At 36.7% G+C, this 23,536-nt stretch overlaps 1 protein-coding gene across 2 annotated transcripts in view; it reads right to left on the reverse strand.

Moving 5' to 3' along the window:
- Positions 1-23,536, reverse strand: part of LOC139136540 (spermidine synthase-like) — a 126,471-nt gene that overhangs the window by 44,126 nt on the left and 58,809 nt on the right. For both annotated transcript variants that reach the window (XM_070704264.1, XM_070704263.1), the window contains 2 exons: positions 18,586-18,739; positions 14,659-14,742 (listed from right to left, as the gene is read on the reverse strand). In XM_070704264.1, the coding sequence (XP_070560365.1) occupies positions 14,659-14,742; positions 18,586-18,739 (238 nt within the window). The remainder of the gene's footprint in view (positions 1-14,658; positions 14,743-18,585; positions 18,740-23,536) is intronic.

The raw sequence follows: 23,536 nt of genomic DNA on the forward strand, positions 1-23,536 counted from the left end.
GGACAGTGTGCTCACATTCGGTTTGAATTGGTCCATTCGAGAAATATTTAACCCAGGAAAAACAAGAATAACAAAAGCAAATAAGGTCTCCAACGAGGTCATCTTAAAGGCCAGGGCCGGGTATAAATAGCTAGCTGCCCCTGTTTGAGTTAGTTCATGCAAAGCGTGGCTTGGGTGGCTTCACGCTCGATCGCTCCGTAAAAACCATGCCAAAATGGTCACAGGCGAAGAAATTTGGGTGTCCATGCACCTATACCTAACTATGAATGTCTAGTGATTGAATGTATCGATAAAATATTCTGATTTGAGCATAAATAAAGCTGATTTTGATCGATGAAGGTATTTCTCTTTGTCTTCAACTAGCGTGGCAAGCGGCCATAACAGAGGTCTGCAAGCTGTCACTCAAAAAAGGACGCGATACAGGTGTGAAGCGGTAAACGTTTGCGATGTCAACATGTTAGATACGCTACATCATTGTAATTAGATGGAGCGACTGCAGTGCAGACCCGCAAGCACAGGCGCTATGTAGCTTGGGAGTCTGCTAATAGATCGATTTTCGGCTCGATCTATCGATCCCGTAGTCGATATGCCCACGACTGCAACCTAAACACTCATTTAGGTTGCAGTGCAGGCATGTCGACTACGGGATCGATAGACCGAGCCGAAAAGCGATCTATTTAGCAGACTACCCAGCTCGAGCGCCTGTGCCTGCTAGTACCGTATGTCACTCAAGCCATAGCGCGTTCTTGCGTAGACGCCGTACCACGACACGCCGCTATTTCCAATTGTTTCTTCCACAGAACTGTCATGTAAAGTTCAGATTCAAGTTCTCTTAGATTTTGCTGTCATACGGTGAAAAGTATTATTATTATCGTCTTGCCGTATTAAAAGATTTTTGAGGACCTAAACGACATCGTGTGTTGCTCCATTGCCATGGAATCCGATGTCAAGGAAAAGCGGTGACTTTTTTCAAGTTGAATATAATTTCCTTTCTGTTTGCATTAGTCAATTCATCGAAATACTTTTGTTCACAATTGAGTAAACTATAGACAGTGGACTGTCTCGATTCTCCCGTCTATGATTCGATATTCACTGACTCATTCTTTCTCTTCTTTGTCGATCGATGAAAGTAATTTCATCTTCAATACTCCGTCCTAATATGACAGATGTAATATCCAACCTATATTGTCATTTATTTTTGACCAACTTACAAAACTTGGTCCGTTCGCCAAAGCACATATCTGACGAGATGTTTTGCGAAACAGTGAAAAATATATTGGATGAACAGCCGTATTCTACGATTAGGGGATATTCATGTTGCAGTCTCTCCGAAAAAATAACGGGGATGTTTAGGCGATAACAAAGGCGATGACTCAGTATATAGTTGAATAAAAAAAATTCGGACATCATATTTTTATCTATTAAAAGCGTACACTTGTCGGTTTGATGTGCGACCGTACGCAGATCGCCCATATTCTCCTAAAACTAGTCAAAACAATTCTGCGACAATGATGGTGTCTCTTCGTGAACGTCCTTGAACCTGTACCCGCGACCATTGTTTTTTTATGTGTTCCGTGGTTGATGATTGGTAGAATTCATGTATCAAAATTTGAAGACACACGTGATTGAATCCTGTGAATATACGGCTAGTTTACAATCGGGTTAGGCAACTGACGGTGTGTAGGGACGGCAACAGTTCACGGACCATGGGAGTATCAGCAGTACGCAGTACATTGCATGCTTTCTAAGAATGAACAGCGTGTTTCTATAGCTACCATGCTAAATTCGGCTTTGACCAATGTTCCTGTCCTGTCGTAGGATAACTTTCGAGCTGCGTAGCTACTGTTGAGGTTCAGATATCCGAATCTTTCGTGTTCGAAAGGCTTATCGATTTACAGAAAATACTAAACTTTTGTTATTACTTTACATGTACATAACCCAACACACGTAGCAAAGCTAAATACTCACCAGGTTGGAAAATTTCTGCGAGTCGCTCTCACCAGCGGTCGTGAGGAAAATATACGTCGATATCATTGATCCGCCATGTTTATTGTTGTTTGTACGACTAGTTTGAAAGTCATAGACTTTCTCAACGGTGAAATTCATATTTCAATTCAATATTCTACGCACGAAGTCACCTGTGCATTTAAATACGTCCATTCGGGAGCAGAAACGTTTACAAACTTTCGATGGTGATAACTAGCTCCATGTCGTGACATGTCTCCAGTTCCCAAGTTTATCCGGTAAACTCCGTAAATCGAAATCGACATTAACATTGAGCGGTGATCGTGAAGCGTTAAATAAATGTCGGCGAAATAAAACATCAAATGGCTAGACTTGGGAGAGAGAGAGAGAGAGAGAGAGAGAGAGAGAGAGAGAGAGAGAGAGAGAGAGAGAGAGAGAGAGAGAGAGGGGTGGTTTATGCACTCGCGAACTGATCATGGTCTCTAGGATGGATGGATGCTGTGTCGGTTTACACATTTGCGCTGCACAGATATCGAAAATGTACAGGTACTTTCCCGAAATTTGACTTATTTTATAATAAGAGTAGAACAAAACCAAAAGTGTTGAAGATACTCTTCAGGTGCTTGATTCGCAAGTTTGCTAAAGTTATATTATACTTACAGAAAATAGTCGCTACAGTCTTCTCTTCACAGAAATATGTTCTTCAACACCACGTTTCTTATGATCAGTGATGTTACATTTTATTATTTCTGTTATAATCTTTTATAGATTAATGCACCACGGTGTTAATTTCAGATTAATTCAACGATTTCAAACCGTAATTATTTTTTTTTGTGAGAGGGCTTTTAGTAGTTCTGTAGACGAAACGATCGGTAATAGCAGAGTATCTTGGCAATGGCACGACGTCTACGCTATCGTTTAGCTGCAGCGATTGAACAGTTGCAGCCCGCGCCAGGGCCCCGGGTAGGCCTAATTCGGAAGGTAATAAAGCAGTCAGTTGCAGCGGCGTCGTGCTGTACCTTTGTCATTACTGTTGAAGTACACCTGTTATTGCTACAAGCATCGCGGGCCGCTTCATGAAATGTTTCTCAGTCTGCTGAGTGTACTGGTCTCGCCGTTATATTCAGTTACATATAATCTGTTGTTTGCATGTCAACGCATTGGCCTGTTTACAACCTCCTGTGCACACTAATGGTGACCGTAATTTACAAAGACATAAACATTCGATCCCGCCCGTGAATGTCAAAGGTGAACGGCATTAACTTGATCCCGGGTATCAAGTCCCTGGCCTTTAAGGAACATGCATATCAACTTCTATAGCAATGGGACAAGCAGATCCTAAATACATTAGCAAATGTCAACAACAAAAAATAGACAGAGAAGGTTTGATAAAAAGAAAAGGTGGGAGTGGGTAAAAAAATGTAAAAGGGATCTGGTAAAAAAGTAATGCTACCTCATCAATCTTCTAGACCCTACCCCCTCCTGAACATCAAATGTTCCATCCCTTGGTATTACATAACGCCAGATGACAGGAAATGTATTTACAACCCTGGTTAATTAATGCGATGAGTGTTATCATTCTAATGTAAACAGCACTTAAGTTAGTTAAAGATAGTGAAATGCCTTCCATTGTGGGCGGTGATTACAACATCTGGAATTATCATCAGTTCTTGTATGTCTTACATAGAAATGTTGCAAAAATTGGTCCGCAATGAAAAAATTCACCTCAGCTTTGTTTTCTGGATCAAATTTTCCTATAAATTGATACCAAATATGACATAATTATGTTCACAGCCTTTGAAACTGAGAAAATTACCTAAAATATACAAATTTGGGGGTTTCCCAACACTTTGAGCAGAAAATTTATCTAATAACATCCCTCAGGGCTTTATACCAAATTACAAAACTATCAAACAAGTAATTTTGAGAACAAGTTTTCTTGACCAAAAATGACAATATTGTCTTAAAAATACAAATTTGTATATTTCAGGACAATTTCCACATATCTAACTTTTGTCATCTCTGTATGTCTGTGTACCAAATATAAAAGCTGTCTGTTGAGGGGTTTTAAAAAGAAAATACTGTTTAAGATTTTTTGACCAAAAATGACAAAATTGCTTCAAAGTAGTAATTTTTCCAATTTGTCATAATTTCAACAAATTAGAAGAGTAACACCATCGCAAAGATCTAACCCAAATTTGAGAGCAATCGGGCTGGCGGTTTCAGAGAAGAATAATTTTTACTGAAAATGAGAAAAATCACCAAAAAATTCAGCAAAAATATAAAATCAAGGATATCTTCACAATATTCAAAAAATACCGTCAAGGACACTATGTGCTCACATTCGGTTTGAATTGGTCCATTTGAGAAATATTTAAACCAGGAAAAACAAGAATGACAGAAGCAAATAAGGTCTCCAACTTAGGTACTGGAGGTCATCTTTAGGAACATGCATATCAACTTCTATAGCAATGGGAGAAGCAGATCCTAAATACATAAGCAAATGTCAACAACAAAAAACAGAGAAGGCTTGATAAAAAGAAAAGGTGGGAGTGGGCATAAAATGCACAAGGGATCTGGTAAAAAAGTAATGCTACATCATTGATCTTCTAAACCCTACCCCCTCCTGCATATCAAATGTTCCACCCCTTGGTATTACATAAGACCAAATGACAGGAAGTATATTTACAACCTTGGAGATTTTTAATTAATGCCATGATTGTTATCATTCTAATGTAAACAGCACTTAAGTTAGTTACAGATAGTGAAATGCCTTCCACTGTGGGTGGTGATTACAACATCTGGAATTATCCTGGATCCAAATTTCTCATCAGTTTTTGTATGTCTTACATAGAAAAGTTGCAAAAATTGGTCCAAAATGAAAAAAATCACCTCAGCTTTGTTTTCTGGATCAAATTTTCCTACAAATTGGTATCAAATATGACAAAATAATGTTCACAGCCTTCAAAATTGTCTCACAACATATCCTGGGTTAGTATAGGTCATTTAAGGTCACAAACTGAGAAAAGTACCTAAAATATACAAATTTTGGGGTTTCCCAACACTTTGAGCAGAAATTTTATCTAATAACATGTTTCGGGACTTTATACCAAATTACAAAGCTATCAAACAAGGGACTTTATACCAAATTACAAAGCTATCAAACAAGTAATGTTGAGATAAAGTTTTCTTGACGAAAAATGACAATATTGTCTTAAAAATACAATTTTTTATATTTCAGGACAATGTCCACATATCTAACTATTGTCATCTCTGTACGTCTGTGTACGAAATATGAAAGCTGTCTGTCCAGGGGTTTTAAAAAGGAAACACTGTCTAAGATTTTTTGACCAAAAATGGCAAAATTGCACAAAAATAGTAATTTTCCCAATTTTGTCATAATTTCAACAAATTAGAATAGTAACACCCTTGCAAAGAGACAACCCAAATTTGAGAGCGATTGGGCCAGAGGTTTCAGAGAAGAATAATTTTTACTTAAAATGAGAAAAATCACCAAAAAATTCAGCAAAAATACAAAATTAAGGATATCTTCACAATATTCATAAAACTGTATAAGGTTAACCTAAGGTACTTGCACACAAATTTTCAAAGCAATCAAAAAAGCGGTTCTTGAGTTATTAATTCTTAACCATTTTCACATTTTGTAAGCTCATTTGCATAATTTTGGCAATGCAGACTTCATTTGAACAAAATCCCATCTATAGCCCAGGATGCATCCACACACCAAATACCAAGCTGAAACGTGCAGTGGTTTGCGTGTTTTTGATGTTGACGGACATACTGTACGTACATACATACATACATACATACATACACACACACATACATACAGACGCCATCGACTTCATCCTATACGATAAACTCACATTGGTAAAACCAAATGTGAGCTAAAAACTGTATAAGGTTCACCTAAGGTACTTGACCACAAATTTTCAAAGCAATCACAACAGCGGTTCTCGAGATATTAATTCTTGACCATTTTCACATTTTGTAAGCTCATTTGCATAATTTGGGCAATGCAGACTTCATTTGAACAAAATCCCATCTATAGCCCAGGATGCATCCACACACCAAATACCAAGCTGAAATGTGCAGCAGTTTGCATGTTTTTGATGCTGACGGACATACTGTACGTACGTACATACATACATACATACATACATACATACACACATACATAAATACACACATACATGTACATATAGACTTCAGCTTATACGATAAACTCACATTGGTATAACCAAATGTGAGCTAATAAAATTGGTTGATACATGTCTAACTTATGGCTCCGGACATGAAAAAATCATAACAAAAAGGCCACCAGGCAGCCATATTGCATCGGATTGTGAAAAAATACCGCAATTATACGGTGTCGCTCACATTTTATCAGAATTGGTACATATTACCAGTATGGGTACCAAAGATCAACCAGAAAAACAAGAGTGACAAAACCAAATAAGGTCTGCAACTTAGATACTGGAGGTAATCTTTAGGAACATGCATATCAACTTCTATAGCAATGGGACAAGCAGATCCTACATACATAAGCAAATGTCAACAAAAAATTAGCCAGAGAAGCTTGACAAAAAGAAAAGGTGGGAGAGTGGGGAAAAAAGAGTACATGTAGGAAAAAATATAAAAGGGATCTTTTAAAAAGGAATGCTACCTCATCAATCTTCTATCCCCTACCCCCTCCTGAATATCAAATGTTCCACCCCTTGATCACGTTTACATAAGACCAGCTGGCAGTAGATTTACAACTTTGCGGATGTTTTAATTAATACTATGAGTGCTATCATTCAAATGTAAACAGCACTTAAATCAGTTACAGATAGTGAAATTCCTTCCACTGTGGGGGGAATTATGACATCTGGAATTATCGTGGATCCAAATTTCTCATCAGTTCTTGTGTGTCTTACATGCGAAAGTTGCAAAAATTGATTCGCAATGAAAAAATTTACCTCAGCCCTGTTTTCAGGATCAAATTTTACTACAAATTGATATTAAACAAGACAAAATTATGTTCACAGCCTTCGAAACTGTCTCACAACAAATCCTTGGTTGGTGTAGGTCATTTAAGGTCACAAAAGAAAATCAAAGTGAGACTTGAGTGGACACCGTGGGTCATCAGTATGTATTAGGGAGATGGTGCAGTGGCAAAGAATGTGAAATTTTCAGAAGAGTTACTTTCAGAATGTGCTTTGGAATACAATTCAGAATAACATTCAGACACTCACTATGTGAGATAATATTCTGTATATTCCAGAAGAGTCCTTTCAGAATGTGCTTTGGAATACAATTCAGAATAATATTCAGACACTCACTATGTGAGATAATATTCTGTATATTCTAGAACTAACAAGCTCTGCTTGTTAGTATGTATTGTCAATGTCACTGTTGGATGTTGTTGTCAAATGTCTGTGTACTAAGTGTGTGTATTCTGATTTATTTTGGCTCTTTTTTTAATTAGCAGCTGCAGTAAAGACACAGTGAATACCAGTACTGCAAAAGAAAGAAAAATATGTCAGAGATAGGTTGTCTAGCTATGATTCACTAAAATGATTTAAATTTCATATTAAATATTTTGATTTTACATTCAATGCACATTATGCATTTCCTCTACGAACAACATTCTCCCAATAGCCATTGTAAAACTGAAATCAGATGGGATTCTTGATCAGTGTCATTATTCTAATTCAGCACAGATCTGTGCAATTCTGACATGTAAATCCAATAGGAAACTAATACACCATTATCAGTTGATGTTTCAATTGCAGCTGGACTGCACAAAATTTACAATCTTTGTACAAAGTACCAACTATGTTATCATCACCACAAATATATGCATCTGAAATATCATCAGAATAATTTGCAAATTGTTCAGAAATTTTAGAACACTGCTAAACAAATATGGACTAAAGAAATAAAAAAATACACACTAAAGATGGGCTTAATTATTGAAATGAAATAACATACCAGTAATAAATATGCATATGTTGAAACAAACTGTGGACTACACTTTATTTTTCAACATTTTAAACTGAAATGTTTAGCCATAATTTGAACGCCACACTATGACACAGAGGGGTAATTTTAAAATTTGTTTTACAACAGAATGAAATTCATCGACCATCATGTCTTGAACACAGAAATGGCTTGCTATATTGTGAATATTTCCGGTGGCGATAGCCCACTGTCCGTGCACCGCCGTACAATGGTCGGAAAGAAAAATGCGCCAGTTACATTTTGCAACACATGGGTTATTAACGTTTGATAATTGTTGTTTATTTAGAAGTGTTAAATGTCTTTACATATTCTTTGCCCCACTTCCGCACGCTCGTATTTCTCTTGATATTGCGTTTACTGAGAAAATTTACCTAATGGCCCCTATCGACATGCCAAAGGGCATGAAAACACTTCCGCCAATCATAGCAACGATTACGTCTTACGATATCTTGCACTATGTAATGTCGAATGTATTGGAAAGCGTGCGGAAGAACGCTCAATCTGATTGGGCATAACAAATGACGCCATTCGGGGAATTGTGTTTAACGGGAAAACGGCGTGGTCTACAAGTTCTATCGGGACATTTTGGCAAGTTTCACGATATCAGTGAAAATACAAGATATAGTAATTTACAAAAGTGAAACCAGGAGGGTCATTTGTTTTCAGACTTGGTATGCTACAATGAAAATATATCCTAGTTTGAACCATGTAAACACCACATTTCGCTTACTCCGCTATGTCCGTGACGGCACAACCTTACAGGGGCCCCCGACTCGTACTCCACAAAAGTTACGATGCCCAAAAACAACCAAAAGTTCTCGCAAATCGGGGTTGAACTTTCAGTTTCCACTATGAGAATCCCAAGTGTGGTAGAAATCAGGGGAATGGTTGTTTTTAATGCACGCCCAAGCCCTAATTGTAAAACAATGGCGTCGTCATCACGCGACTAACATTTTTCGAATGAACTCCGTGAATATTTGAAATGAACTCCGTGAATATTGAAAACACAATTACAGTCGATCCCTCGTAAATTTAGATACTCTTTTTAAACTAGACCATAATTAGGGCCCATATTGTATACTCGATGTGTGGTGAGATGTTGCCACACGTTTTGACATGACTTATCAGTGATGTGCTTTGGATAACTTTCGAGGCCGTTTCTTTCTGCACACAGCTTCTCAACTCTCATTCATTCACAGATATTATCGGTACACGCAAAGTTAACACATGCTCTAAATACGGATACAAAAATAAACCTCTTACCGAATGTCGTACTGGCTCCACTGGTGTGACTGTAGATAGATGTAGCAGGAACTGAATCTCGTAGCGACACACAGAAAGTATGGCTGCTCGATGCATGAGAGCGAGGTTGAAAGGCCTTACTGGTTCTGACCACTAGATGGCGCCGCAAACACAACTTTACGAACCCCTTACTGCTAACGTACCCACTGAACACATTTTTTATTTTATTAAAAAAAAATAATCACACATAAAACAGTATTCATGGTGTAGCATTATTTTAAAAATAATTGTTTCTTAACTATGATGTTTCTACAAGCTGATAAAAGTATGGCCATCACATTTGCTTAAGAAGTTCTTGAGTATACTGGTAGTCTTATTAGAAAAATTCATTAAATATGCAAATTAGAATTAATTAACCAAACTTACTAAACCTTTACCATAGTTATGCTATAGGGTAACAAGTCATTGACAATGACATAGTCCCCACTTGTAATAGGAGTATTAGTCTTGATGGGGCAGGGAAATGAGGTCATTAAGAAGTATCACTGGAGTGTATATGTTCAGATCTATGGACACATAGGTCTATGTCATTGTTCCCAATTTGAAACAAGAGGCATGTCTAAGTTATGGTTCTAAATCGGGAAAAAAGATTAGACCTCTAGCTGTATTGGCCAGCCAAGAAATACATATGTGCATACTAAATGATGTACAAGATGTGACATCTTAAGGTCTATTATCCTATCAAAATTGATGCGTAAAGAACTTGTGGTTACTGTCGTTATGCATATCTATGCATATTCAAGGTCAAAGGTCATCAAGGTCACGTGACACTTTGAAAAGAAAACATTGTATTGCTATTTAATCCATATATGCCAAAATTCAGACCTCTAGCTCTATTGGCTTGCCCACAATTATATATGGGCATAATTAACGAGGTAAAGCATGTGTTGTCATAAGGTCTCCCATCCTACTAAATATAAAGGACATAGCACTTGTGGTTACTTATTTATTGACATAATCGTGTATTTTAGGTAAAAGGTTATCGAGGTCACATGACATTTTGTCAAAAAATTTCTATCCTATAGTCTATCCCTATATACTAAAAATCATATATTTACCTCTGTTGGCTTGCTCAAAATTAGATATGCACATAATTAATGAGGTACAATATGTGGCATCATAAGGTGTCCAATCATACCAAATATGAAGGGTGTAGCATTGTGGTTCCTGAATTATGGACAAATATGTATATTTGAGGTCAAAGGTCACCGAGGTCACGTGACATTTTGTCAAAAAAATTGTATTGCTAAGTTATCCCTATATACCAAAAATCAGACCTCTAGCTCTATTGGCTCGCTCAAAATTAGATATGTGCATAATTAATGAGGAACAATATGTGGCGTCATAAGGTGTCCCATCATACCAAATATGAAGGGTGTAGCACTTGTGGTTACTGAGTTTTGGACATATATGTATATTTGAGGTCAAAGGTCACCGAGGTCACGTGACATTTTGTCAAAATAATTGTATTGCTAACTTATCCCTATATACCAAAAATCAGACCTCTAGCTCTATTGGCTCGCTCAAAATTAGATATGTGCATAATTAATGAGGGTCAATATGTGGCGTCATAAGGTGTCCCATCATACCAAATATGAAGGGTGTAGCACTTGTGGTTACTGAGTTTTGGACAAATATGTATATTTGAGGTCAAAGGTCATTGAGGTCACGTGACATTTTGTCAAAATAATTGTATTGCTAAGTTATCCCTATATACCAAAAATCAGACCTCTAGCTCTATTGGCTCGCTCAAAATTAGATATGTGCATAATTAATGAGGTACAATATGTGGCGTCATAAGGTGTCCATCATACCAAATATGAAGAGTGTAGCACTTGTGGTTACTGAGTTATGCACAAATATGTATATTTGAGGTCAAAGGTAATTGAGGTCATGTGACATTTTGTCAAAAAAATGGCATTGCTAAGTTATCAGTACATACCAAAAATCAGACCTCTGGCTCTATTGGCTCACTCAAAATTAGATATGCACATAATTAATGAGGAACAATATGTGGCGTCATAAGGTGTCCCATCATACCAAATATGAAGGGTGTAGCATTAGTGATTACTGAGTTATGGACAAATATGTATATTTGAGGTCAAAGGTCACCAAGGTCACGTGACATTTTGTCAAAAAAAATTGTATTGCTAAGTTATCCATATATACCAAAAATCAGACCTCTAGCTCTATTGGCTTGCTCAAAATTAGATATGCACATAATTAATGAGGTACAATATGTGGCGTCATAGGGTGTCCCATCATACCATATATGAAAGGTTTAGCACTTGTGGTTACTGAGTTACCAGCGTAAAGTTGGCGTCATACTCATACTCATACTCAGCCTCAGGGGTCACGTGAAAATGAGGATGAGGATGACGCTACAGCGTCAGCTTCACCGGCATCAGATCCGATTATTCCCGAATGCGTCTGATGGAATAGTAAGTGTAAAAACGACTTTAAAAATGTGCTCCAAGTTTCATATCACTGTAAATGTTGGGTTTGTATTTCATAATATTTAGTAAACTCTCTGCTTCTCACGATGTAGCTACAACGCAACATTCTTAGCCCTTAATTTCAATTTAAAGTTCAAAGGTGGCGTTGACTTTTCAGGCCTCAAGTCATAGTTCTACAAGTTAATTGTTTCATATATCCCCTGAATAATTAGGGCTTTCATATCGCCTCTCATAGTGGCGATTTTTACAAATTTTGGACCATGTATACCTTTTTGCACCAATTTTTGGAAAATCTTAACGCAAGAGTTGAGAGGATACCAACAAACACATCCATGGATCCATGGACTGAAAATTACGAACATTTCAAAAAATCTAGCCTGTATGAGATATTCTGACGATTAAAAATTACCTGCGAACCAGTTTTACGATTCAAAAGAAGTTGAGAAAGAATGGAGTTGTTATTTTCTTAAGTTATGGGCGAATTTTATCATTTATCCGTCATCGGGTAGCGTAACTTCGGCAATCTTCGGATACGACGCTGAAGCTGACGCTGAGCAGCGTCATTTTCAGCGTCAGCTAGAAAGGTCACCTGAGGCTGAGGATGAGGATGAGGATAACGCCAACTTTACGCTCGTTACTGAGTTATGGACAAATATGTATATTCGAGGTCAAAGGTCATGTGACATTTTGTCAAAGCGTCTGAGATATCTGCGTGAACGGATGGACTCACATGGATGGACTAACGGACTGACATGACCCAATCTATGAGCCCCCTGGACTTTATCTGTGGGGACTAAAAACTGTGTCACTGCATCCTTTTTGCAATATGAATACGATGAGAAACTAAATTTTTATTTTTCTTGGCCTTATACATGGGAGTCTATGGACTGCCTTATACATGGGAGTCTATGGACTGCCTTATACATGGGAGTCTATGGACTTCCTTATACATGGGAGTCTATGGACTGCCTTATACATGGGAGTCTATGGACTGCCTTAAACATGGGAGTCTATGGACTGCCTTATACATGGGAGTCTATGGAGGTGAAAACTAAAAAGTCCTCTAACACGGCCAAATTTGATCGCATTGTGAAACAAATCAACATGCATCTGTATGAGGTAGAGTACTATCCTTGTACGAAGTTTGAACAAAATCGCTCCAGGCGTCTCTGAGATATCTGCGTGAACGAAAAAAGTCATAAAATATGCAAATGAGCAATTAATTAATAAGCCACACCCACCAAAATCTAATCAGATCTAAGTCTCATCATGATAATACCAAATACCAAATTGCATGACATTGGACCTAAGGGTTCTTAAGTTATGAGTGGAACAAAATCTGTCTACGGACGGACGGACGGACAGACGGACAGACGGACGGACGGACGGACGGACGGACGGACGGACGGACACACACACAGACATTGCGGCGACAAAGGACACCTTTGGTGCTTCGCACCACGGTGTCAAATTGCCTAAAATATAAATATTTGGGGGTTTCACAACACTTTGAGCAGAAAATTTATCTAATAACATCCCTCGGGACTTTTGTACCAAATTACAAAGCTATCAGACAAGTAATTTTGAGAACAAGTTTTCTTGACCATATGACAAAATTGTCTTAAAAATACAAATTTGTATATTTCACGACAATTCCCACATATCTAACTATTGTCATCCCTGGACATCTGTACACCAGATGTAAAAGCCGTCTGTCCAGGGGCTTTAAAATGAAAATATTTTTTACGATTTTTTGACCAAAAATAACAAAATTGCCCCAAAACAGTTATATTTCCAATTTTGTCGTAATTTCAACAATTAGAAGGGTAACACCCTTGCAAACATCCAATCCAAATTTGAGAGCAATTGGGCAAGCGGTTTAAGAGAAGAAGGACTTTTACTTAAAATGAGAAAATAACCAAAAAAATCAGCAAAAATATAAAATTCAAGATATCTTCACGATATTCATCAAACTGATTTGGATAAACCTTAGTAACCTGTATACCAAGTATCAAAGCTATCAGATTAGTTATTCTTGAATAAAAAAAATTTTGAAGAGTAACGCATTATCACAGTACTGCAGACTGGCACCTTTTCGGAAAATTCGGAAAATTGCCCCAAAATTACAAATATAAAAATTTCAATTCAATTTGTATACACTTGACTAATGTCATCCTGAGGAACATGTATACCAACTTTCAGAGCAATCATATGAATGGTTTCAGAGTTAAACATTTTTTTTTTACTAAAAACTGAAAAAATTACCTGAAAAAGAGGAACATGCAAATTTCATCCTAAATTTTACACACCTGCTTTAGAATACCTAAAGGAACCTGCACACCAAGTTTCAACCCTATCTGACCAACGGTTACAGAGTTTTAGCAATTTGCAGGGTTTTTCCTTTTTTCCCCCTCATTTGCATATTTTTGACACTGACAAGTTCATTTGAACAAATTCACATCTCCACCCCTAGGTGCACCGGTACACCAAATGCTAAGACAGTAGGTTCTGCCGTTTAGCTGTTTTTGATGTGGACAGACATACATACATACATACATACGTACATACATACATACATACAGACATGCAAATGGATGCAAATGAACTGATTCAGCTTATACGATTACCTCACATTGGTATACCAAATGTGAGCTAAAAAATTGAGTTGCATATTTATCACATAGGTCAATGTCTTAATACCGACTTTGAATAAAATCGGTTGAGACAAGGTCTGATTTTGGGAAGCATCCAGCTGCCTGGACAAAAGACCTTGGCAAGCGAAGCTGTCTTCAATACTGAATCAGCCACGCTAGATAACTACACAGAACAAATAAGAATTTCTAAAATAAACATGACACTCATAGTAGTTACTTTAGCTATACAGTTTAAATTTTACAATTCCACATACCTTGAGAGCATATAATTCCATTTGGTTTCAGAGCTGTTTTCATCAATTCATAGTAAGGTTTTTCAAATAGTGATTCTGCAGGCCCTGAGCAAAAGAAACCAGATATGAATTGTAAATGCTCACGTGTTTCATTATATATTGCAGTTATGTGCAAATTTGAACCTTTGCCATATACATGTCTGCAACTTCATTGAAAGTATTAAGATCAGCATAATGAACAATATTCACCACAGATTAACTCTATAGGTTATTAAGTATTCAAATATGCAATTAGCTGAAATAAAAATAATTAATTTCTTTGACTGCTGTCATTGTATCACCACTTTACATAGCAAGTGTAATTGCCTTTGGTCAAGTCCTTCAAACTATATATTCCAAACTTTGAAAGCTCATTAGATATGCAAACTATAAATTTGCTGACATGAAAACTTAAGTGTGAAATTAGTTCCAATATCGGTATAATCTTGTATAATCATCAATGTACATAGCATGTTATGCCAACTTTGATCAAATCAATCCAAGTATATATCCCTAATTAGTAAAGTTCATTAAATACACAAATTAGGAATTGGCTGAAGCAAAAATGCTTAATGCCTTTCAATAATGTTAGCCTACATAATACTATCTTTAATGTACATAGCAAGTTTCATCAATTTTGGTCATGTAAATTCAAATATATATCCCTAATTTCAAAAATTCATTAAATATGCAAATTAGGAGCTGGATGAAGTAAAAATGCTTCATGACTTTCAATAATGTCGTATCCTAGTATCTTTAATGTACATAGCAAGTTTCGTCAACTTTGGTCCAGTCAATACAGATAAATATCCCTGATTATGAAAGTTCATTAAATATGCAAATAAGGAATCGGCTAAAGTTCAAATGCTTAATGACTTTCAATAATGTTCTATCATAGTATCTTTAATGTACATAGCCAGTTTCATCAACTTTGGTCTCGTTAATTCAGATCAATACCCCTAATTAGGAAAGTTCATAAAATATGCAAATTAGAAATTGGCAGATGTAAAAATGCTTAATGACATTTAATAATGTTCTATCAAAGTATAATTAATGTACATAGCAAGTATCATTAATTTTGGTCTTGTAACTTCAAATATATATCCTTAATTTCAAAAGGTCATTAAATATGCAAATTAGGATTTGGATGAAGTAAAAATGCTTAATGACTTTCAATAATGTTAAATCATAGTATCTTCAACATGCATGCCAAGTTTCGTCAATTTTGATCGAGAAAATTCAGATATATACTCCTAATTAGGAAATTTCATTAAACATGCAAATTAGTAATTATCTTTCACGTCACCCCTTAATATCTTTCAAAGCTGATATATCTTGGTGTGATCAACATTTGTAGCGAATCTCATCAAATTATGTGCAGTTGTTGTCAATATATATCCGTTTTTTCTAAAATCATTAATTATGCAAATGAGCAAAAAGTAAGCAAGCCACACCCACCAAAAACTAATCAGTTCTTGCCATTTGCAAACTGAATCTATGTACCAGATTTGATTCTGATCTGATGAGCCATTTTTGAGATATTGAGTCCACAGACAGACAGACAGACAGACAGACAGACAGACAGACAGACAGACATCTCTGCGACATATGCTCACGTATGTCAACACGTGAGCAAAAAAAGAAACAAAATTTACCATCAGTAACAAAGTCATTATTACTAACACCTTAAAAATCACTTTAACTTACATCATACTAAGGTAACTTACTTTCTTACTACACTATGTACAGAATGAAAACACAGTGAATGGAATTATGAAGAGATAAGCTTCAAAGATGACAGGTGTCTGGTGATTAAACGAATATTAATCTCTTATTTTCTGTAGAATAATAGGAGAAAATGGTCAAATCATACTTGATCGACACGTTCAAAAATCTGACTTTTAATGTTCATTTAGATAGCAGAATGCTTGTTTCAAGTCTGATATTTTAGAAATAATCATCCTTTATCTAAATGTTTCAAAACCTGACAATTCATTGTATACTAGCAAAATCTGAGTGCTTGTTTTCAGTTGGACTGTCACGAAAGATCAAATCATATTGATCAAGATTTTCAAAACCTGACTGTTAGAGTCCTACTTCTGTTGGTATGGAAATAGCCTAGATTCTATTCGTCCGCTTGCCTCCGTACCTCCGACCCACTCCCGTCTAGTCTTGTGAGCAGTATTTCGAGCTAGAGTTGTAAAAACTGCTCATTTGAATGTCAATGGTCACCAACTGAGACCGTGATATCACTAGCGTCCCTTTCAAAGTCAATCACTGAAAATGACGCTCTCATGATTGGCCTATGACTTGGTTGGGCAGAGCTATTAATATGACGTCAAATATGTTAATTATGTTGACACTAGCAGCTAGTATGGAAAGTACCGTATACTGGACAATGGTTTGTGGAAGGACTGTGACAAGACACACGAGCATCAAAGTTTTTAATCGTCCATGGCTTCAAAGCATAGGTGTCTCATTTCTCATCATCATAGTTATCAAGACACTGGCTCTATTGTTCCAGTCAGATTTTAAATGTACCCCATGGGGTTTTGTAAACAAACTAAACACTATTTATGAATCAATAAAATAATCCAGGGAGTATTATGATTGGCCACAGTCCAATGGTCGATATTGCTACAATCAGTATTTACAACTCTCTGAATTTAAAAAAAATCCTGTTTTGTTCTTGTGTATCAGTTCTCTGAAATGAAGTTTGTAATGTCAATGGGTGGTCCTTAATTAAAATTTAACGACGTAATTTCATACTCTGAGGCATTGTCTGCCCTGAAAAAGTTACTGACAGCGTGGAAATCACACACAATTTTAAGCACAGCAAGCAACAAATTCTATACATATGAGGGTAACCCAAGCGGATAATGTAGTGACCTGTGAATTTGCAGTTGTTTCTAGTCATAATACTTCCTCGGAAAAGACAAAATATCACCTGTCATTCACTTTTGGTGACGTACATAATAAGGAGTGATTGCATCGGAAATAACAGCCAAAGAGTTGCAGTTCAGGCTCCATGGATACTGGTACAATTTTATGTTCAAGTTTTGTAGCTGTAAAGTTTGAAAGCAGAACTTGAAACACTGTATCAAAGATGGAATTAATGGAAAATTCCAGTTTTAGCATTGTGGAGGCATGCTGCAGTGACATTCGATTTCGATCGTAATGAAACGCAATCATTTCATCACTGCATATTTTCATGGATTTAAACCCCAAAATTCAGATCAAATTGTGTCCACAGGAACAAATTCGTCAAATTCTAAGTTGGTGAAACTTGTGGGTGACAAATCAACAGAAGACGGAGAGCAGCTGAGCACATCACAAGCCGACAAACATCATGATGTCTATTGTATTACAGGTGCTGCATGCGTCATAGACGATGCAAATGAACTCGGTGACAATTGTTATGATATTTGGGAAGTGCTCCCTAAGAAGGCAAATCAACATCAAAACTGTCTCCTAAAATGTGTCATCTGCACCCTAATTTTGATGAATGTCCCTTTCAATGAACATTCAGAATGGCATATTGAACATTCACCATAATTTCTTTCAATAGGTATTACAACGTAAATGCAGATAGGTTGTTACCATTCCTTCCCTTTCTAAATCAACACAGTGTGACAAACGATGAGGTTTCACACTTGCCTTCCGAATCTGGCACTCCATGACAAGTGAGAAGCTGTGATGATTTATGAAAAATACTACCATATCACTAAAGTGCTGGGTGATATTGACCAAACTTCATGCATTAGTATGGAATGACATGGCTGGATTGTGTACATTTGTATTACAGCCTTTGGTGAAAAGACAGAGAGATTTTTGAGGTGCTGAGTTTATATTTTTATTAGTGCACCCCAGTGTTATCCACCTAAGGCTAAATTATGATTAAACACTTACCTATAGGATCCGATGAATCCGTGATAATGACATCAAACTCTTCTGTATGATTAGCCATGAAATCAAATCCATCTCCTATATGTTGAGTTAACTTGGGACTGCTAAATCCAACAGACATTGCCGGCAAGTATTTCTTTGAGACTTCAATTACTTTCTGCAAAGCAAACAAAACAAACATCCCATTCATCATAGCCCAGTACTGTATGCAGTAACAAACATTATAGTAATTACAGATACACTTTAAGGTGGAGCTGCACGTTGCCAACACACTTTTTTCAAAGCAATATTTCTCATCTAAGATGACAAAGGAAGCCCCTCATACTATATATTTTCAAAAAGCAGAGAATCTAAGGTTTAGTATGGTAGCAACAGTTTACTCGAGGGATGAAGGGGATGTATATTTTGGGTAAAAAACCTCAATTTCTGTATTAATGATTAAAATTAATTTAAGTAAAAAACTTGATACTATTTTCACGGATGGTGTCCGTGGCGTTTAAAAAACGACTATTTTATTTTGCATCTATTTTTACTGAAAATTGTAAATTTAACAATTTCAGAAAATCACACACAAATGCAAATGATAGACGGCAAAGAAATCTAAGAACAAAAGGTCTGCCACTATGCAAAAAAAAAAGATTTTATGAGAAGTGATACTTACTCAAAATGCTACGTATGATTATTTGACAAAATAAGAATCAGAAAATTTCATATTAATTTCAACAACTGGAAAAATAATTTTCTCCCTTTAATTATTGAAAGTCTTTGCATCTGAGCAACCACCTTCATTAGAAGCACTATCCATGTACATGATTTGATTGGCCGTAAGAATGACAGCATACGTTTTTGTCTGAGGGACTGAGAGTCAAACCTACTTAGTCAACAATTGTTCCCAAATGTTAAAGGGAAGGGGTCTTTGGATCTGCATGTGTGCAACTTTCTTGTTTACAAACAATGAATTTCATGCATAATATATAGATGCATCACGTCAACAGAGCTGAAACATTTAAATTTTATGATATTCATTAACAAAAATGTTTTAACTTTCATCAATCAAACGTACCCTAGATACAGTGTTTCCATCAGTTGTAGGGGTCCATGGCAACCTTTGAGCAGTTTCGACAACGCCCAGCCTTTAACGGGTTAACAGGTTTAGAAAGTATGAAATGGTAATTGCTTTTTTGCACGTATCAGCACCAAAATAAAAATACCGCAATTATACGGTGTCGCTCAAATTTGATCAGAATTGGTACATACCAGTATGGGTTAACAAAAATCAACAATAAATGTTGTTTCTATCTGTTCAGTGCAGGAAAATTCTACGTTGATGTTATGACAATGATTTCTGCACAGTACAACCAGAAAAACAACAAGAAATATTTAAACCAGAAAAACAAGAATGACAAAAGTAATTAAGGTCTGAAATTTTAGGTACTGGAGGTCAACTTTAGCAACATGCATAGCTGAAAGGCAGCTAGCCCCTCTTAGTTTGACCATAGACGGTCTTCCTCCCCTCTACTGTCTATGGTTTGGGCAGTTCTGTTAATATGTAACAGTTCATAAACAACTCCCCTCTACTGACGGTCTTCCTCCCCTCTACTGTCTATGGTTTAGGCAGTTCTGTTAATATGTAACAGTTCATAAACAATGACAGGAAATGACTCAAGATAAGTGGAGTTTGCCTGTTTCTTACTGGCATGTAACTCCTGCACACATGCAGAATTTCCCTTTTTCTTACCTCATTTGCACATTTTTGACACTGATATGTTCATTTGAACAAATTCACATCTCAACCCCTACATCTACCTGTACACCCTGTGTTAGCGCTGGGTTTGGAAAGCTGTTAGCCACTGTGGCGAATAGTTTCAAATTTCTATTAGCCACAAACAAATTTTATTAGCCACACATTTTTACGAAAACAAAGCTTTCTATAATGCTATAATCTCCAATGTCGGTTGCATGCACAAGAATAAACTATCTACACATCAACCTTGTATCCAATTGAGACTTCATTTTAACACTGGAAATTGCTTGATTCTGGACCGCGATGCAAATCGACAGCAACACGCAACGTTGAGACCACGATTACAATGAACTGCAACTCGGAAGGTTGGGACCGCGATGCAAATCAACAGCATGACAGCAACACTGAACGTTCGGACTGCGATTAAAATAGAAGTTTGGTTACACGTAATTACGTTCCATCAGTACACGTAGCGTCTTTGTCACGTCATACAAGACGTCGCGTACATGTGGCACAGACGTTCGGAACGTCATCAAACGACACGTCTGCACGTAGTCTTAATTACATGTAGTAATTTTTAGATTTTCTTGGTGATTTGCGGGAATTTACACAGGAAATCTCGTTAAGTATGAGTATCATTGTAAATTAGCAAACATCTTTGATATCAGAAAATTCCGTAGAGTTCACCTGTACAAGACGTACGTGCTATGATTTCTTTACATAAATGAAATGTCGTCTAATTCAACTTTTTAGCTGAAGCTGTCACACAGATTTCCCTAAACTACATAAATAACTGTTTTACAGAAAATCGGTAAATTTAATGTGAGGATACAACGAGCTTGAATAGTCCTCGCGTAGAGAAATTGTTTCTTAAAACTTAGACGAATTTTGTATGTTTCTGAAAAAACAATACTGCAAAATCAACCAAATAAAAATACCGTCAAGGACAGTGTGCTCACATTCGGTTCGAATTGGTCTATTCGAGAAATATTTAAACCAGGAAAAACAAGAATAACAAATGCAAATAAGGTCTGCAACTTAGGTACTGGAGGTCATCTTTAGGAACATGCATATCAACTTCTATAGCAATGGGACAAGCTGATCCTAAATACATAAGCAAACGTCAACAACAAAAAATAGACAGAGAAGGTTTGATAAGAAGAAAAGGTGGGAGGTTGGGTAAAAAAATGTACAAGGGATCTGGTAAAAAAGTAATGCTACCTCATCAATCTTCTAAACCCTACCCCCTCCAGAATATCAAATGTTCCATCCCTTGGTATTACATAACGCCAGATGACAGGAAATATATTTACAACCTTGGGGATTTTTTGATTAATGCCATGAGTGTTATCATTCTAATGTAAACAGCACTTAAGTAAGTTACAGATGGTGAAATGCCTTCCACTGTGGGTGATGATTACAACATCTGGAATTATCCTGGATCCAAATTTCTCATCAGTTCTTGTATGTCTTACATAGAAAAGTTGCAAAATTTGGTCCGCAATGAAATATTCACCTAAGCTTTGTTTTCTGGATCAAATTTTCCTAAAAATTGATACCAAATATGACAAAATTATGTTCACAGCCTTCAAAACTGTCTCACAACATATCCTGGGGGTTGGTGTAGGTCATTTAAGGTCACAAACTGAGAAAATTACATGAGGCTGAAATATACAAATTTGGGGGTTTCCCAACACTTTGAGCAGAAAATGTATCTAATAACATCCCTCGAGACTTTATACCAAATTACAAAGCTATCAAACAAGTAATTTTGAGAACAAGTTTTCTTGACCAAAAATGACAATATTGTCTTCAAAATACAAATTTGTATATTTCAGGACAATTTCCACTTATCTAACTATTGTCATCTCTGTACGTTTGTGTACCAAATACAAAAGCTGTCTGTCCAGGAGTTTTAAAAAGAAAATACTGTTTAAGATTTTTTGACCAAAAATGACAAAATTGCTCCAAAATAGTAATTTTCCCAATTTTGTCATAATTTCAACAAATTAGAAGCTTAACACCCTCGCAAAGATCCAACCCAAATTTGAGAGCAATTGGGCTGGCAGTTTCAGAGAAGAAGAATTTTTACTGAAAATGAGAAAAATCACCGAAAAATTCAGTAAAAATACAAAATTAAGGATATCTTCACAATATTCATAAAACTGTATAAGGATCACCAAAGGTACTTGCACACAAATTTTCAAAGCAATCAAAACAGCGGTTCTCAAGATATTGATTCTTGACCATTTTCACATTTTGTAAGCTCATTTGCATAATTTTGGCAATGCAGACTTCATTTGAACAAAATCCCATCTATAGCCCAGGATGCATCCACACACCAAATACCAAGCTGAAATGTGCAGCGGTTTGCGTGTTTTTGATGTTGACGGACATACTGTACGTACATACATACATACATACATACATACACACATACATACAGACGCCATCGACTTCAGCTTATACGATAAACTCACATTGGTAAAACCAAATGTGAGCTAAAAAATCAGAACTGAGCATGGATACGCGTGTGTGCCTTCAGACGTACACGTAATTAGATTATAACCTCTCTAATGAACAACAACACGGAACGTCGAGACCGCGATGCAAATCAACAACAACACGGAATGCGTCGTTAGGACGGCGATTTTATAGCTCTGTGGTGGGAGGCCGCATAACGCCGGTAACACACAGCCCTGCCATGCAGAGCTAGCGATTTTAATGAACATCAATACGGGACCATGAGGTCCGCGATGCAAATCGACCACCATTAAAATAAGACCTCGATTAAAATGCGCAACACTGAACGTCTAGACCATGATGCAAATAAATTTCAACACCGAACGTTGCGTTGTGACCACGATTAAAATGCATATGTCTGCTGTAGTTTCAATTCTCGCGAGTGTTCGCTTTGCTTGCTGTACACATGATGGTACACTGGACAAAATGACGTCAAATTTATCGCGAGACTAGGGCTCGATTGCGTCTGCCTGCATTTTCAATTCTCGCGATAGTCATTTATGTGCATGCTGTACCCTATACAAATTGACGTCAAATCTCTCGCGAGACTTTGCTCGATTGCAATGGCGTACGTCGAAGAGAACAATACGGAAGTAAATATAGTTTTTTCGCAAATCGCCGAAAGAGAAGCGCAGATCAACTAACAAAAAAACCCACGTTTTTGCTTATTTTGCGGAATTTTTTCAA

This window comes from Ptychodera flava, chromosome 7, assembly GCF_041260155.1.
Source record: "Ptychodera flava strain L36383 chromosome 7, AS_Pfla_20210202, whole genome shotgun sequence".
NCBI classification, from domain to species: Eukaryota; Metazoa; Hemichordata; class Enteropneusta; family Ptychoderidae; genus Ptychodera; species Ptychodera flava.